Here is a 16417-nt window from a genome sequence, read left to right on the forward strand (position 1 = left end):
TCCAGTTCTTCATCTTCTTCAGAGTCAAGTACTTCCCTTATATCAAAGGCAGAACTTGCTGTGTTTCAGTTTGACTTTTTTCCCCTGTCATGCACCTCAGTAACGAGCCTGGCTCCATCTTCTCAGTAACCTCCTCGCGCATTGCGCAACTGCTACAAGGTCTCCCAGTACTCCTCTGAGCTGAAAAAGTTTAGCTTCTAATTTATATCTCAATCTTAGCTCAGAAGCCTCACAAAGTCATGCCTGAGGAGAGGAGATTCAAGCACAAGAACACTCTGAAGTCTGCCTTGTTTACCTGCTGGAAGAGCAATTACCACCACCATCATTTGGATTAAGAAACGGAGGGAAAAAGTTAGTTTGAAGAAATGCTGTGTATGAAAAATGCACAGCTTTGCAGATGTTAAGACAATGTGCTGAGAAGACATCCCAAATGCTTCATTTAGTAGTTAATTCAAAAAACTGGTTTAAAATCCCCAAGAGCTGTTTTGCCACTAGACCAGGATTTGGTATCAAAATAAAGGGAACACAACAAGCCTAATTCCACTGTCCAAGTTGACAAGCATACAAGTGTTCAATTTTTTATTTTTTTTTTTTTGGATGAATTCTCAGGTTTTGGGATTAAAATTTTAACAGAAACAAGCACATTGCCCCAAAACCTGATGTTCACTATCTTCTTGTAATCAATCACCTTTCAAGACTGCTTTGAATAACCAAATTTGCTGTGATTAACAGAAAATTCTCAGGGAAGGGGAGGTGTATTGTCACTAAGGCACGTAACAAGCCTTGCAGTAGATTCTCAAGATAAGCATTTGATGCAAAATCAGCAGCTTATCTTGTTACACTAAGTCAGATCAGAAGTTAATCATTCGATGTATGAAAAACACTGCACTACCTCAAGACAATAATCAGTCTTTCAAAATTATTTTAAACAGCTCTGTGTGTGTAATTTTCAATTAAGAACACTTCAGTTCTGCAGTAGATACCAGACCCCACAAGGAGACAAAATAGGTACAAACTGGATCTAAATTCAACTGAGACAACTCCACCTAGGCTTAACAGGCACATCCAGAATTAAAATGCCACCAGAGGGTTTGGAGCAGCTATATAAGAAAAAATATTTTTCTTCTCGCAATGCACAACTCCAGGTCTCCGATTTAAATTGGACTACCTAATACTTGAGAACACGGTTACATCTCAGGCCTGCAAAGATATATTTACTGACCCTCACCTGCACTTTCAGAATTACCCATCAGCTGCTGAGGGAACCATGAAATCAACACAGATAACTGTGCAAAATCCATTCCACAGTCTGACACAGCATCCTACAACAAACTCAGCAATCACCGCTTACACATGAAACTCCTGAGTCTCAGAAATACAGCATGGCATGAGAAGAGAGAGAAAAATAAGGAGGATTATTAGGTTTCTACAGTATCATGAAATTTTTCAGATGTTTTTGGAAGACGATCATGTCTTGTACCGCATAAAGCTCAAGAATTTGTTCCAATATTACCTGGGAGAAATTAGGTTTATTTTTCCTGGACAACCACTATTAACTATTACTTAGATATTTGAACTTTTACCTCTACTTCAATAATACACAGACACTACCAAACTACAAGCAGCAGTTGTACGGGTGCTCTTTCCTTCTTTCATGCCCCTACAGACAGTATCAGCTTAACACATGCACAGCTAAAATGACCACAGGATTCATGAAACTGGAAGCTTCTTTATCTTGCCACACTCTTATACGCCTACACTCATATTTTACTTACATTTCTGGAGTCTTGGACTTGTTTTTTCCGTTGAAGAATTCAGGAAGAGCGCGACGTTCAATCACATGAATACTGTAGCAGAAACAGACAATTCAGATACCAAATATTAAGTAACCTTTAAGTACTCTGCACACCTCCAAATGACTATTTTCAGGGAGAACATTTATAACAAGGGTTTGGTTTTTTTTTTTATAGAAACCTTAGTATTCTAGCATGACCCTTTGAAATTTGCTTATTTCACCAAACAAAGCTGCATTGAAAAACCATCACAATTCAGTCACTGGTCAAAGCAAAACTACGCACCCAATGCCACCCTGATCAAACTCCGACAAGTACCGAGCAGCCGCCCATTTCCACCTGTACCTTCCCAAGCTTCTGACAAAGCATCTTTCGCCTCCAGCCTGTTTAGTGCAAACATTCGGCGAACCACCAATACCCCAAGGAACCAACACCTTTATGGCACATACTGCCAAGATGGCAGTGCGTGCTTTGAGTCCCAGCCCAAAGCTGGATCGGCAGCACTTATTAGTGCTCACAAGTCAGGTAAGAGACTGGCTTCAAAGACATAGCTAGTACCTCCCTGGTCAACCGGGAAAATAAAATCCAAAGTATGGCTATTTGGAGCAACAAAACACTGTCTTAAAAATTACTTCTTCCCTTTGCGCTCCAAGGAAGACATATGGAGCAAAAACTGACCACATATAGAAGAGCAGAACTAACGACACCTGAGATGCTATGCGTTACATAAAATAAACAAAGGTAAAGATCACAAAAAGTTAAGCTTTAGTTATTTTGATACATTTTTTCCTTCCATAGTTGTTTCAGATGAAGTATTTAAGTTTAAATGTTCTTTTAGTAGAATCTTTCATTCTGCATGTACTACCAGCCTGACAATGCAAATAGCACCGCAGAAACTTAGGAAATCACATTCTCGTATTTTCTAAATAAAGGGTTGGAGGAAGTGATATGATTTATCTTAATAAGGAAATTTGCTCCTGGAGTGTTTTAATTGCAGGGTGATTGCACCTGCGGAATACTACCAGCAACAAATGAACAAGATAATTTTGTTTTATCCATGGCATATAATGGGATATATAAGAGGGTTTTCACTGCAAAGCAAAATTGTAATGCAAGCAAACAGCCAGAGTACATGGAACTTGATTAGTCAACTCATTTTTTTCTTTTCTAAGATCTTAATATGAAAACTCTTTGAGGGACCTAAGATTTAACCCATCTATTACTAAGTGAGGAAATAGCTTCAAGATTATATGATGGAAAAGTTGGTTGTGTTTTTTTAAAAATCCAGGGCTTGTCAGAGTAACTTAAGACAGAAACTCATAGAATAGCATGTACTGACGCATGCTAAAACCTGGAGAACTACAAGGATCTTTTAAGAATTGCTACTTTTAAAGGTAACACAGAAAAATATATTCTTGCCCTCCTCCTGTATGTTCAGCTTTTCACCTGCCATGCAATTGTCCTTTTACAATGATACCGCTTCCTCTTAACTTGTCATTCATAGGAAAATACTCTAATTTGAAGATGAAGATTAACCAATAAACTGTTCAGATTTTAGTAATAAACAAATTTTCTAGTTCTTACAATGAAGTTACCCAAAGCTCAAGATATTACACTGAAACTATACTGAGCATTAAATAAAATCTATCTTTTTACTAGAAAATTAATTTTAGCAAGGACTATTCTAAAACAGCAGTTTATAAAACATTCTGAGAGAAGTAGATTAGAGTTATTTTTCAGTTTGCTTTAAATCAGTTGTGACTGGACACATTAAGGAAGGATTTGCAATTCGGGAGGTTTATTTTGCAGCGGTTTGTTTTTATGTTTAAATAACTCAAGAAGCACCTTGCTGGCACAGCAAGGGCCACAACACCTGCAGCCAGGTGGGACAGTGCTACACCTAAGCTCTCTAGTTCTCCAGAACACAAAACCCCGTCTCAATGAAAAAGACATGCTCTGAGACAGAAAAATGTCAGTCTCACAGCTGTTTGGTTATTTCAGCCTCAAATCCAAACCAGCTTAACATGCTGTTTCTGGAGCACTAGAATCCAAAAATCAAAGCTTATTCTCACATACCCTGCTACCTTGTGGATGTCCACTGTTCACACCACAGGGATAATTTACGGTTGCCTTTTACAAGGTCAGGCCAGCTACACCTAATGCAACATGAAGTTTAGTCCGTATTTCTTCACAAATACTTCATTAGTCTTTTAGCTGTGTTTCAGACTGGTTTAGCTCTCAGGAACACCGTTGGAACTACTGTCACTATTACAAATGCACCAATCAAGTTAGTAGCCAACCATTATCACCCAGTCACTCCCAAAAGCACTTGCACAATAGCCTGAGTCATCTCATGACAAAACGTCATTGCTGTCATAATTTTCTCAGTAGGTATGTATTATTGTACCTTCATTTTACAACAAGGAATTGAAGCACAGAGGCTACAGATACACCTACCCTCGTTTAAAGTAAGCCTCAATTAGCTCGAGCTACGCAAAGTTGCCTTGCCTGACCCACAGCAGATCCACAGTCCTTTATCCCTTTTTGAAGTGCATCAGTGGAGCGTTTCATTCTGTGTGTGTAACAGAACTACACCTCGAGCTTTTCTGCTCACAAAGCAACTGGAGCACCTAGAAATTCAGACTATGTGACCCTTGCTTTTCTGCTTTCAGGATCATCTCAAAGTGGGAGAGCAGGGGGACTGAGAAAATAGATGGTTCTATTTATGGAGATTTAGGTCAACTTAAGCACCTGACTCAAGGCACCAGAAGTCTGCCAGAGCTGGGAACTGAACCGAGCCTTATGCTAACAGTGCAAATCCCATCTTAATTCATTATTATAAAAAGATACCCACTTTTGAAAGTTGCACGTGAAGCTTAATCCTCAAGTGTCATACCACATCTTTTTAGATTCCAGCCTAAACAATATCTCAACTCCTAGAGCTAAGACAAAATGCATGCTCAAATGCTTTTCCAGACAACTGACTATTCCTTACTCTGTTTCCAAAGCAGTTGTTACTTAAAAGTACTACTAAGAGTTTAACTTGTAGCATGACTTTCATTCCCAGCTACTCGCTTCTCTTCCCACACCACAGAAGTCTGAGTATACAGGGGACATTAGGGTTACTATAGTCAGTTATATGCTCATAGCACATCACAATCCTCTGACTCCAAGGAGGATTCCAAAATGAAACGAGCATCCTCCCTGTATAATCAGTGACTTATGCTCCAAGTCAAGATCTGAAGCAAAATAAAAAGCCACCAGCTTTCAGAAGTAGATACAAACATAGGAAGATCATACAAGGACTAGCAAAATAGGAAAGAGAAAGGAATTATTTTCTCACAGGGGAAGAATAAAAATCAATGCAAAGCAAAAAATGCTGAGAAAGTAGACTGAAGACCTATGCTGTTTGTTCTCTTCCTCATTCAAAATCCCTGAAAACTGTCAGAATTCAGCTCAAAAAGATTTTTAAATAGAAAAGATGTATCCAAATATGGGAACTAGGCCTACATAAAAGTAATTTCTTTCAGCTCTCAGCTTGATTTATGAGTAAACCACCAAAACTCTGAAGTCTTCCCCCAGTTCTCAATTACTTTCTTACCAGTTGTAGTCAAACCAAGATGCATAGCTTGGAATAATGATGTGGTTGGTTTGTTCTGTGACGTTATCTTCACCTGGATCAATTGACCGACTTTGATCACCTTTGTTAGGATCTTCATCTTCCTGTATCATGGAAGGGAATACAACAGTTAGTAGGTTGCAAGACACATACCTAACAACTCTTAGCCAGCACAAAGTTAGTCCCAAACAGGTGCTTTCCAATCCTGTGCAGAATAAACTCCTGACACAATCTCTGGTCGGGGCTGGGGGGGGTGTAGGGGTGTGTGGGGAATCTCAGAGACCAGAGAAAGGGTAATTTTGTGTTCATAAAAATATTAAAGGAAGCTTAACGCCAGTAAGTTTTCAGAGCCAGCTCTCAAATCTCAAGGACATACTTGGCAGTATAGTTACACCACGGTTTGCACCCTGTTTACAAAATGAAGCATGCTCTAACTACAAGAGAAAACACTGCGTTCCAATTCTGTAGTATACTGCAACCACGTGCAACAAACACAGCACAAACCTAGAGTACTTTGTAAGCTGTGAGCCTAGCTCCTGCTGTCATCTCCAATTACTGACACCACACTAGTTCTTAATATTGTCTAAGACGGGTTGTATTTTTTGCTACTCTTCCCACATTCGTCTTCTCACTCCTCAGAAGAGCATTAAAGGAAATCAGACTCATTACTTCTAGTTTCACTGGGAGACGACTCTTGTCAGCAGTAACAGTTTCATGTCTGCAAAACTGCGTCTCATTACACTAAACTCTTGCTTGGATAAACTCGCTTTGACCAATCTTAAAGCTGGTCTTGGATATTTCCCTCTTAAGAAGAGGGGATACTAAGTTCAGGTTGTAACTCTGCATGTCCCTGTGTTTGCTCCCACTCCAAGGGCGAGCAGAGCCATGAGTCTGCTCATACAGGGCTGCTGTGAAGGCACCAGCAAGCCACATTTTAGGACATTCCTAAGCAGATGACAAGCCCTGGGTCACAGTCTGTTGCTTCACAGCAGAAGCCTCCTGTGAACATAAGATATTCTGCAACTTTAGTTCCAGCACATATTCACCTCCTGATCCAAAATGATACAGCAAAGGGCACAGAGACAGTACTACAAAATCAGGGTCAGGACAGATAAACTGCACAGAAACCCTCAGGTGCTAGTTGAAGAGCCTGCAGGCAACTCAACGTTAAACAGCTTGCTCTACCTCAGTTACTATTTCAGAGAAACAGAAAAGACTGATAAAGTCCCAAATGTAGAGTCATTAGTATCAACGATGTATCTTTTCCTCGGACTAAATTCCCCCAAAGACAAAAAGGTATCACGCTAAATAGATTTAGTGATCTGACAAAAGCTATTCAGAAAAGAAGCCCTTCCTCTCACTATCCCCTCAACTTCCAACAACCTTTTCCTTTCAAAACACATTCACTAAACTAAGAAAAAGATCAGGGCCCCCCAAAAAACACCGTTTAGCAGAGGACATGAAAAACAAACCTCTTCTCATCTAACATGGAACAAATACTAAGGTTGCTGCATCAATCCCACGGTTCCAGGTCATTCAACACCCAGGGATGGAGAAGTCAGACCAGGAAAAAAAAAAAAATCATAAAAAATTCCCATATTGGAAAAGCCTGCTGTTGCATTCCTTCTGAGTTGGTTTCCCTAACTTGGAAACCAGTGCTTACTTAGTAATTGCATTTTGGCAACCTCGGTTCAGACATCTCTCTCTAGACACTTAAGCCCACCGTTCCTTAGTGTGGTACCTGCACCTGAACCTGAAAGAAATGCTGCTCACTAGCTAGTCAGTGCTTCGCATACCTGGAGTTATCTTTCCCCATTTTAAACCATGAGAAAAGATTTTTGAGCATTTCTGAGAACACATACACAGACTGGACATATGAACTGAAATACTGTAACACTAGAAATATGTCAGTATGTAAAGTCAGATTTTCTTAATTACGTGTATAACACTAAGGACACATCCAAACTGTATGAACCTAACATAGACGTGATCTTTTCCTACCTGCATGATCAAGCAGCCATCTTATACTAGACAAGTTGTTAAAAATAGCACCTGGCATGCCAACAATGCAATTCAATACAGAAACTACCCCAGCAACTCTATTAAAATGATCAGGAAGGCTATCCAGGATTTAGATTTAGTCCTGAAACCTACAGAAAAAGCATAACCTTTGAGAAACCTTGCATCTGAAAAATGCTTCTTTGAAAACATTCTGCATCTCTCTCCTCGTTCTCATTTTTAATATACTAATTTAAAATTACGAAATAACCTTACAGCATTTATAGAATTTTTCTAATAGCAAAACAACATTCCTATCAGTAACTAATTTAATCTTACCACTTGAAAAACATTACAGGCTAAGTTACTGAGGATGAGGTTAAGACCTTGATAGGACAAGGGGGAATATTTTTAAACTAAAAGAGGTAAGATTCAGACTAGACATAAGGAAGAAATTTTTTATGCTGAGGATGGTGAAATACTGGCACATGGTGCCCTAAGAGGTGGTCAATGTCCCATCTCTGGCAGTGCCCAAGGCCAGGCTGGACGGGGCTGGGAGAAGGGGTCCCTGCCCATGGCAGGGGGCTAGACTGGGTGTTTTTTAAGGTCCCTTCAACCCAAACTGTTCTATGATCTCAGTTTCTACCAAACTCAGTAAGAAACGGCTGCTATTACCTTTCCTCCAGTTGCCACTGTCTCCTCATCCTGTTCATCTGAAAGGTAAAACATTGACAATTACACTAATAAAAAGCATCCGACTGCTCATAAGCTTTTCTAGCAATGGAATTGCTTAATTGGAAAAAATATTTTATTTGTTTTGGAAGGGAAGTGAGGAGGAAAGCAAAGTGGATCACACATCATTAAGGCAATCTCATCCTTATGCAGGCACTCAACTATCCCAGACAAGGGAAGAGATAAGAATACAGAGAAAGGATAATTAAAAAAAAAGGAAAATTCTGCCAGGAAAGAGCTTAAATGTCCTATTTTTTAAAAAGACTACAAGGGAAGGCAACTCAATACGTTTCAAATCCAATGTATGTGAAAACTGAATTAATTCAACAAAAGATAGTAGAATTAGAAATTCCTTTTAAAATTGAGATTTGCCTGCAAGCAAAATTACTGTAAAACTTGGGGGAGGGGGTGCTGGAGGGTGTTGTGTGTTTGTTTTACCAAGGTCTGCTACTGTTCCTCCTTTCACAGGTGTGTTTTCACTGTCCTTCTTTGGGTTCACTACAAAAGCAAGCAAAATTGAAACTCCGATGAGTAACCATCAGACAAGATAAAAATTATTGAAGTCTAGCATGCTGTCTACCATCTTATCAATAAACAGTTTTGTTGGTCATCTTTGCAGTTCAAAAGAGTTCATCTGTGCAGTCTGAGTACAACAGACCATTTGTTTGATTTCTCTGTAATTTCACATCTGAACACAAAGCAGCTTCTATTCATGTACTTCGTGGACTAAGTACTGTACTTTTTCCACCTATACAACACTTAATAGTTCTTATATGCCGGTTAAAACCAGGTAAAAATCAAAACTGTGTGACACGCGAAATAGTTTGGCATCAAGGACTTGATAGAAGGAATTATTTTTCTGACTTATCTTTACTTAACAGGTATTGCATAGATCAACACTTTTCTGAAAAGGATTAAGAACTGAATGCATTTGGCATGTTGCTACAGTCTTCAGTCATTTAATGTGCTTATGTCTGGTACTTGGCATGCAATTATTTTCCTCCAGAAAACTCCATCCCCCGAAACATGAACTCTGTATAATGTGTGAGAACAACCCTAAAACAGGTGAAACTAAACATTTAAGTGGATTTTTGTAAACTTATTTCAAAAAGCCAAGAGAAGGTGAATCTGCTGCCCTTCTCAGCTGTCACATTCAAATCCCTTGACTAGATAAAACTTAGATGGGCACAGACCATCTGGCCCCATGGCCATAAAGTATTTCAAAGATTTGTCAAAATACATACATATTTTTCAGTGCAGTTCAAGCTATTGTTTTAACATTCAAAGAATCCAGTGTATGCATAGTTTACCATTTTTGGGAAGTACTACTTCTTCTATATTAGGTACTGGCGTGGGATCCTCCATGTCCTTTGTAAGATCTTCTTGCTCATCTTCTTCCTTCTGCCCTCTCCGTTTCCCATATAAGGCTGCTTGTCTAGAACAGATCATACACAAATTCTCTGCCAGCTGCAACTTCCAGATGTTCTCATCTTGATGTTATTCTTCAGATACCAGGATTAAAGGACTGGGTCAAAATACTTATGAAAACATGAATGCTGTACGAAGTGGTGCTGGTGGTTAATGAAAAAATATTCTCTGTATATTACTAAAACAAAGTTAAAATAAAAGGTCTTTTCCACTGTTTCAAGACTGAAGACCACCACTGTACATACATCTTGATTCCAACCCGAAACCGTCTCCAGCATGTTGGCAGCACTGGCATACGGTGAGATTCAAGGGAGGAGCGATTCACTGACGTTCGTCCTTTTTGAGGTGGCAATAAAGGCACGTGCCGTGCAGAAGAGGCACGGACCACTTCAAGGCACGCTGCCTTATTTAACAAAAAGGGCTGGCTAGTACGAGCAGTTCTGCATACAGAGGGAGCCAAAGGCAGAATCACCCACACCTCTCCCTACTCATCTAAGCTGGGCTTTACTTTTGGGATAAAAAAAGAACTAGTTGATAGTTGGAATTACTTCTCACCTCAAATGATAAATTTCCATGTTTGTCTTACGAAAGCCCAAGAGGTCTATTAAACAAGACTCAAATTTTTAGCACAAAAGTGCTCCCCTCCACTTCCACACATAAATAAGCTTTTATTTAGATACAATATTGGCCTTTTTTTTTTTAAGAGATCAAACTAAGCATTGGGAAAAATCCTGATCTGCAGGACACAAATGCTACTCTGTTAAAGTTGCATTTGAGAAGTGGACTTTAAACCAGCTGGCTATGTAGATAAAAACTCCTCAATTAAATGCAGTAATTTATGGGGCCATACATCAAAAAGCATACATATACTACACGACTGCACTAACAGAACTAGCTTGAGTTATTTTAGAAACAGCTGAGTACTATTTCATTTGATAAATTCTACTCTTGATGCAGCAATGAACCCTGTCACTGGCTCAGATAATGGACAACCTGCACTAGGTTCTCCTCCACCCGCAGGCAGCACAATTCTACAGAGGAGTAAGGAAACTGCGTATGCTGCACAAGCAAAAATCACTCAAGTCTGTTGTAGAGCTAATGATTGCATTCTAAGGCGAGACAAGTGAAAGGTGCCAGAGAGATCCCCATAAGCATTTCTTCAATAAAATTTGCCTCAAATTGCAGGACCTGGACACTCACCCTTTCTTCCCTGTCTTTTTTCTCGACTCCACGGGAGTTGGGGGTGGAGAAGGAGAATGCTTTCTCTTCCTTGTACTTGCTGCCGCTTTCCTGTCTCTCCTTTCCGGACTACGTACAGGCTGTTGAGAAGCAAAGTGGTTAGCTCATCCCAAATACTACAGTTATTGAAATGCTGTAGGCTACTCTCTTCCTTAATACGTCCTACACCAGAGAAGCTAAAAGCAATAATATCGCAACATGCACCACATCCAGCTCCACAATACTTCCATTTGTCAACATGAAAGCCCCTAAGTTTTCTACAGCCATCCTCCACATCCTGCAATGGCTATGTGCTTAAGAACTGTACTCTTAAAGCAAGATTCAAACGCTAGTGTGCAACTCGTTCAGTGCACACTATCCAACAGGAGAGATTCCCTAGGGAGCAGCCTGGTCTCAAGGTTAAATGAGCATGTTTTCAGAGTCCTAACTAACTTCCTGCATTGGGAGAAATAAAAAAATTAGTTTCAGCAAGTACAGAGAATTTGGAAATCAAATATTAACTGATGCTGTTTAACACACCCCTGGCTTCATTTATGAGAAAGTCAAAGAGGGTCCTCTTCTCTCTTACTATCCTTGGGAAGGGTGGGGGGCATGGAAATCAAAGTGCACACTTACATTTCTGGATAAATAAAGTATGTCAGAAAACAGTTAAACCAGACTGTGTTACCACAGGCACCTCAAACTGCTCAACCGGCTTAGCTTTAGCAACTCTGAGTCTCAAAAATTTGACTTATGCAGACAAAAAATATCCCTGTACCAACAGGTCACCCATTAGGCAGAGAAGCACTTACCTCTTCATTTTTCATAGAGATTCTCTGTCGAAAACTCACTGTTTTCCTGTTCTCGTCTACCTCATAATCCTCTTCGTTCATCCATTCATTGAATATATCTGTGTCCAAAATCCACTTGGCATGAACCTAAAGAACAGAACAACATCTTGACACACCAATGATTTTGGAAAAAAATAACTCCACGACAGACCTCACAGGATTAAGGAAATACTTGCAGCTTTGTTACCAGCATCTGAATATCCAAGTATCTCGTAAAGGTTTTACACATAACAGATGACAGTTTCATGAGGCAATATAATAAAGGAGGAACATGACCATAAGGCTACTGAATGTCATGTCTGTTTCTCAGTTGCTTTTAATCACTCTGAAGTTTAAGGTCAGCTCTCATAGTTGGGACAACAGCTCTGTATTAAGAAGCTTACTTCAGACACTGAAAATTACCATAAAAATCTTCTAAATATACAGATCACCTGAACAGACGTGCCACAAACAACCAAAAAAATTAAGAAGAGTTGTCTATATCTTGGAAAGAAAAGATTGACCATCTTGATTTAAAATACCCATCTTCAAGTAAAGTTCTAGTTTACATAGCTGAAAATAAACTCTTGGGCTTTAGAATCATAGAATCTATGATTTATACAATCTACTATGTATTACTATTTATAGTAAGATTTAGACACAAAAAGCATGTGTTCCAGTTATTTACAGGTGACTACCTGAAGTAAGTAATGTTTCAACAGACATCAACTTACTTCCTGACCTGAGCTACTTTTTAATTCTGCTGTTCAGACTGACAGCATACACAAAGAACACCAGTGCCTGTTATGTATAAGAGAGTAAAAAAATAGAACAATAAAGAAGTAGCTACTACTGTTTCATGGCAACAAAGAAAACTAATTACTACATGAAGAACCTAAGTAAGGCTGCTGATGTCAGTTTGACTGCTCGCACGTTCAACAGATTGACATGTGCTGACTTTCTGCATCATTACAACATCAGTTAAGAGCACAGTTCCTAATAAATTTAACCTTTCCATAGAGAAAGGTGAGATATGACCCTCAGGGATTCTTTACACAGCTACTAGTTTTCTCATTCATTTCCACGTTGGCTCTAACTGCATGGACAGTTGCATTCATACACTAGAATTTGTCAGCAATGCCAAGGCTTTGGGAAAATGTAGTAAAAAAAAAAAAAAAATCAAGAAACTTGAACTGTGCCCCGTACTAAGAGCATACAGAAGCTGGTATCTACAGTGGTACTGAGCTAAGACAAACTTGCTCAAGACCTTCTGTAGCAGTGTGAAACCAGGGCACAGGGGAGCCCACAGCCACACACGATCTGTCAGCCAGACCACGGCTCTATTTTGATCCCAACAGCTGAATCTGCTGGAAATGATGCTGCCATTACATTAACTCAGAGAACAGACAAGATTTCAATTGTACCACAGACTTCAAAAATTTGGATTTGTTCTCTAAAGCAGTTACTTGATTTCCATATTATCTAACTACTAATATTTGTGGCCATTTCTATGCTACAGAAAAAAAATTAACTTTCTGAAGACAAAGTATGTTTTAAGCCCTGTAACACGTGTCAGATTTCTAACCTGACAGTTCTTTTCTCTAACAACAGTCTTCCAAAAAACCCATGAAGATACGGCTTTTTCCCCACATCCCCTCCTTAAACACTGTATAATGCCGCTGTGCTTTCTAATGAGTTGTCAGGTTTCATCCCAGAGATGGCTGTACTTCAGCAGTAAGGAAGGACTGACCTCTAACAGAAAACACCTCACTCATGTCAGGCCAAAATAAAAATGGTAATTTTGGCACTAGCAGGGATTCCCAAGTCTGTCCTTTTCCCTCACAAAGTATTTTTTCAATAGCATTCCTCCCCATACCAAAGAAACATTTTAGACTTTTTCATCACAGCTCTAGAAATACCACTCTGCTTTTCCAGATATATGGAAGTACAGCCATTGTTACTCAGCAGCACATTAAAACATCCATCCAGTAACACCTGCGCATAAGCTACACCACTATGGCAACCCTGGGAAACTGTTCAAAAAGAGACTTACCTTCCATGGCTTTTCAGGAATTGGAGGATCCTCAATTTCAGCATCTATTTCATTGGCATGAACCCAAGTGTCATAGCTAATGAGAGGAGGCAAGAAAAAACAAAATTGGTCCCCTGGGCTGTTCATCCAGAAAGATCACCAGCAGGAATATTTACTCAGCAATTTTGACAGGTGCAAATCATACTGCTGGGACAGAATAGTGAAGTATTTTCACACAATGAAAAGTTAAAGGAGTAAGACACACTGAAAAGGGAGGGGTCCAAGACATGTAATATACATTTTTAGCTTTCTGAATTTAAAAGCTATCTGTGTGAAATCAGCTCCAGCTTAAAATTGGAAACCTACTCTCTAGGTTCAGCGGTATAAATGTAGTTTGAGCACCTGTGCAAACCCCATCATTAAGTTAATTAACTTGTTTCTGTTCTTGTGAGCTTAAAGCAAGAGATACTGGATTCCTAGAAGAAAGGAGTATGCATCCTCTCTTCAATGCCTATTGCTCTAGAAGCCATTTATTATTTACACTCACTTTTCCACATGCTATTCCATCCAAAGCCCAACTATAAAAATACGAAGAAACCACACGGTAACAGCAAAAGCCAAAACACTCTATAATCAACACGAGGCACGTACTAACCAACTGGCGTGTTATACAGAAGGAAAGATGTGTATACAGCATTCCTCATGTTTATACCACCACTTATAAATACATATACACATACACAGAGTCAACACAAACTTGACTGCTGATGAAAGTATAAAAATGTTTTCAAGTTCTTTATCTGTATGAAGAAAGAAACTTAAGTAATTGTTGTTTGCTCTCCTCCAGTGAAATATGGATATGGTTCTTGAGAATTCTGTGCATGCACAGCCAAGCAGATTTTACTACCCTGAAAAAGTTATTTAAGTAGAAGTCACTGCTGGGTTATCAGTCTTTTGAGTTTTCCAGAACCTGGACTCAGAAACCAGTTATTACAAATAAATTTATGTTACTAACAGTAAATACGTTATCTTTTAAAATCTTCTAACACCACAAGACAGCTTTCTCAAATGCATGCTCTCAGCAGTCACACTTGACAAAAGGCAACCCATGGAATGAAATCTCTCTTTATCAAAGGCAGTTCAACTAGGTCATTAGAAGTTCTCCCTTTTAAAGTTTTATTAACTTTATGGAAAGGCTCATGCCACCCTCTGAAAGTCTGGTTCAATTTGCAACCTTTCTAGTGGCTCTGCAGAAACACAGACTCCCCCTTTCCAAGCTCGCCCACCTACCAGGATCACAAATAGGCATGCATATTTCAGTTTTAAACCGATGATTAAGTTTTTTCAGGCTTTGGACATTAAGATAAAAAGCAGATACACTAAATTACTGCGTGGTTATACTCTAAGACAACCAGTGTTTGTCTGATAATATGAACAGTGACGTACAATCACTGAGAATCAAACCAACAGGAACACAGTACTGTGTACTTGGGTTACATTTTCAAATGAGCCACTGTGGGACAGGCCTGAGCCTGGCGTGCTGCAGAACAAGGGAAGAGCACAGCTGCAGCCCACAAGCTGGGACACTGTCCGTGCAGGTTTGCCACTGATAACTGCAGAGCACCACTACCAGGAGAGGTAAGGCTCAGCAAGCTCAAGGAGCAGCTTGTTTGAGGACATGGATTTTCCTACTCACAAGTTTTTATCAAGGCTTTTCCTTCAACAAACTTAAGTAAGATTTGGGGTCTTCATTCTTCCCCCACCTTTCTTTACCTGTCTGGAAAAAATCCCCAGTGTACCAGCACCTGCTTGTCTTTTTTCATCACAGGTCTCAACCATTCATCTGCAAAGGGGAGAGAGATCTAGCATCAGATTCCACTTGTAAAGCACATTAAACACTATTTTGCTTTTCCATCGTCAGTCATAGTAAAGTTATTGCAACCACCCCTGATAAAAGCCTGCTGCAGTGTCACTGCAATGGCCTGGCCTGCCACAGTAACACACCTGCCTGCATTACCTTGGCCGCGTCTAAACTCACACGTGCTCTGCCTGTATATGACAGACGTTACATTAGTAAAGTCATTTTAATGCTAAGGATGATTACATTTCCTTCCCTGGCCACACACATTCATATCCTAACACACTTCAGATTAAGATTCAAAGACGCCTGAAACAACGATCAGTTTCTCAACAGGAGCAAGAGGCATTTCTGGTTGAGAGGCTGAGGCACCATCCTCTGCCAGCTTGTCCTGTCCCATCCCATCTCCCAAATTCCTTGGCTGCTTTGGCCTGGAACTCAGAACAGGACACAGCAAATCCTCCAAGAGGACATTCAGGAAAGACAGCAGGAATAACACAGGGAGACAGACACAGAGACACACCCCAATCTGTCACTTTTTTCAAATTTCTGAATAAATAACAAAGACTAAACTCCCAAATGGTTTCTTCTCAACTGGTAAATATTTCCCCCCCATCTTTCTGTATCCTTGTTAGGCATCTGAATCCCCTCATTAACTTCTTCTACTGATTTCTATTTATTTAAAATGACCCTCTTCCCAGTATTGAATTCTATTCTCAACAGGTATTTAAAAAAACAACAGGGTTTTGAAGGAAGAATGTCAGGGCAAGGGGTGGTGGTAAAACAGATTTTAATAAAAAACTTCCAAGAGTGTAAGAAAACTTGGATTTCAACTTTCTTCTTTCACAGCAGTGCTAATAAGGACTTCAAGTTACTACAGGCTGACTGAGCAACACTAACACTTTGCTG

General features: G+C 39.6%; 1 protein-coding gene across 1 annotated transcript in view; it reads right to left on the minus strand.

The window, feature by feature from the left end:
• SMARCC1 (SWI/SNF related, matrix associated, actin dependent regulator of chromatin subfamily c member 1) overlaps positions 1 to 16417 on the minus strand; it is a 90673-nt gene that overhangs the window by 50831 nt on the left and 23425 nt on the right. The window contains exons 7-15 of the mRNA XM_056333991.1: positions 15424 to 15493; positions 13672 to 13747; positions 11601 to 11726; positions 10771 to 10889; positions 9453 to 9577; positions 8581 to 8640; positions 8086 to 8123; positions 5395 to 5516; positions 1776 to 1847 (exon numbers count right to left, since the gene is read on the minus strand). Coding sequence (XP_056189966.1) covers positions 1776 to 1847; positions 5395 to 5516; positions 8086 to 8123; positions 8581 to 8640; positions 9453 to 9577; positions 10771 to 10889; positions 11601 to 11726; positions 13672 to 13747; positions 15424 to 15493 — 808 coding nt within the window. The remainder of the gene's footprint in view (positions 1 to 1775; positions 1848 to 5394; positions 5517 to 8085; positions 8124 to 8580; positions 8641 to 9452; positions 9578 to 10770; positions 10890 to 11600; positions 11727 to 13671; positions 13748 to 15423; positions 15494 to 16417) is intronic.

This window comes from Falco biarmicus, chromosome 4 (assembly GCF_023638135.1).
Source record: "Falco biarmicus isolate bFalBia1 chromosome 4, bFalBia1.pri, whole genome shotgun sequence".
Lineage (NCBI taxonomy): Eukaryota > Metazoa > Chordata > Aves > Falconiformes > Falconidae > Falco > Falco biarmicus.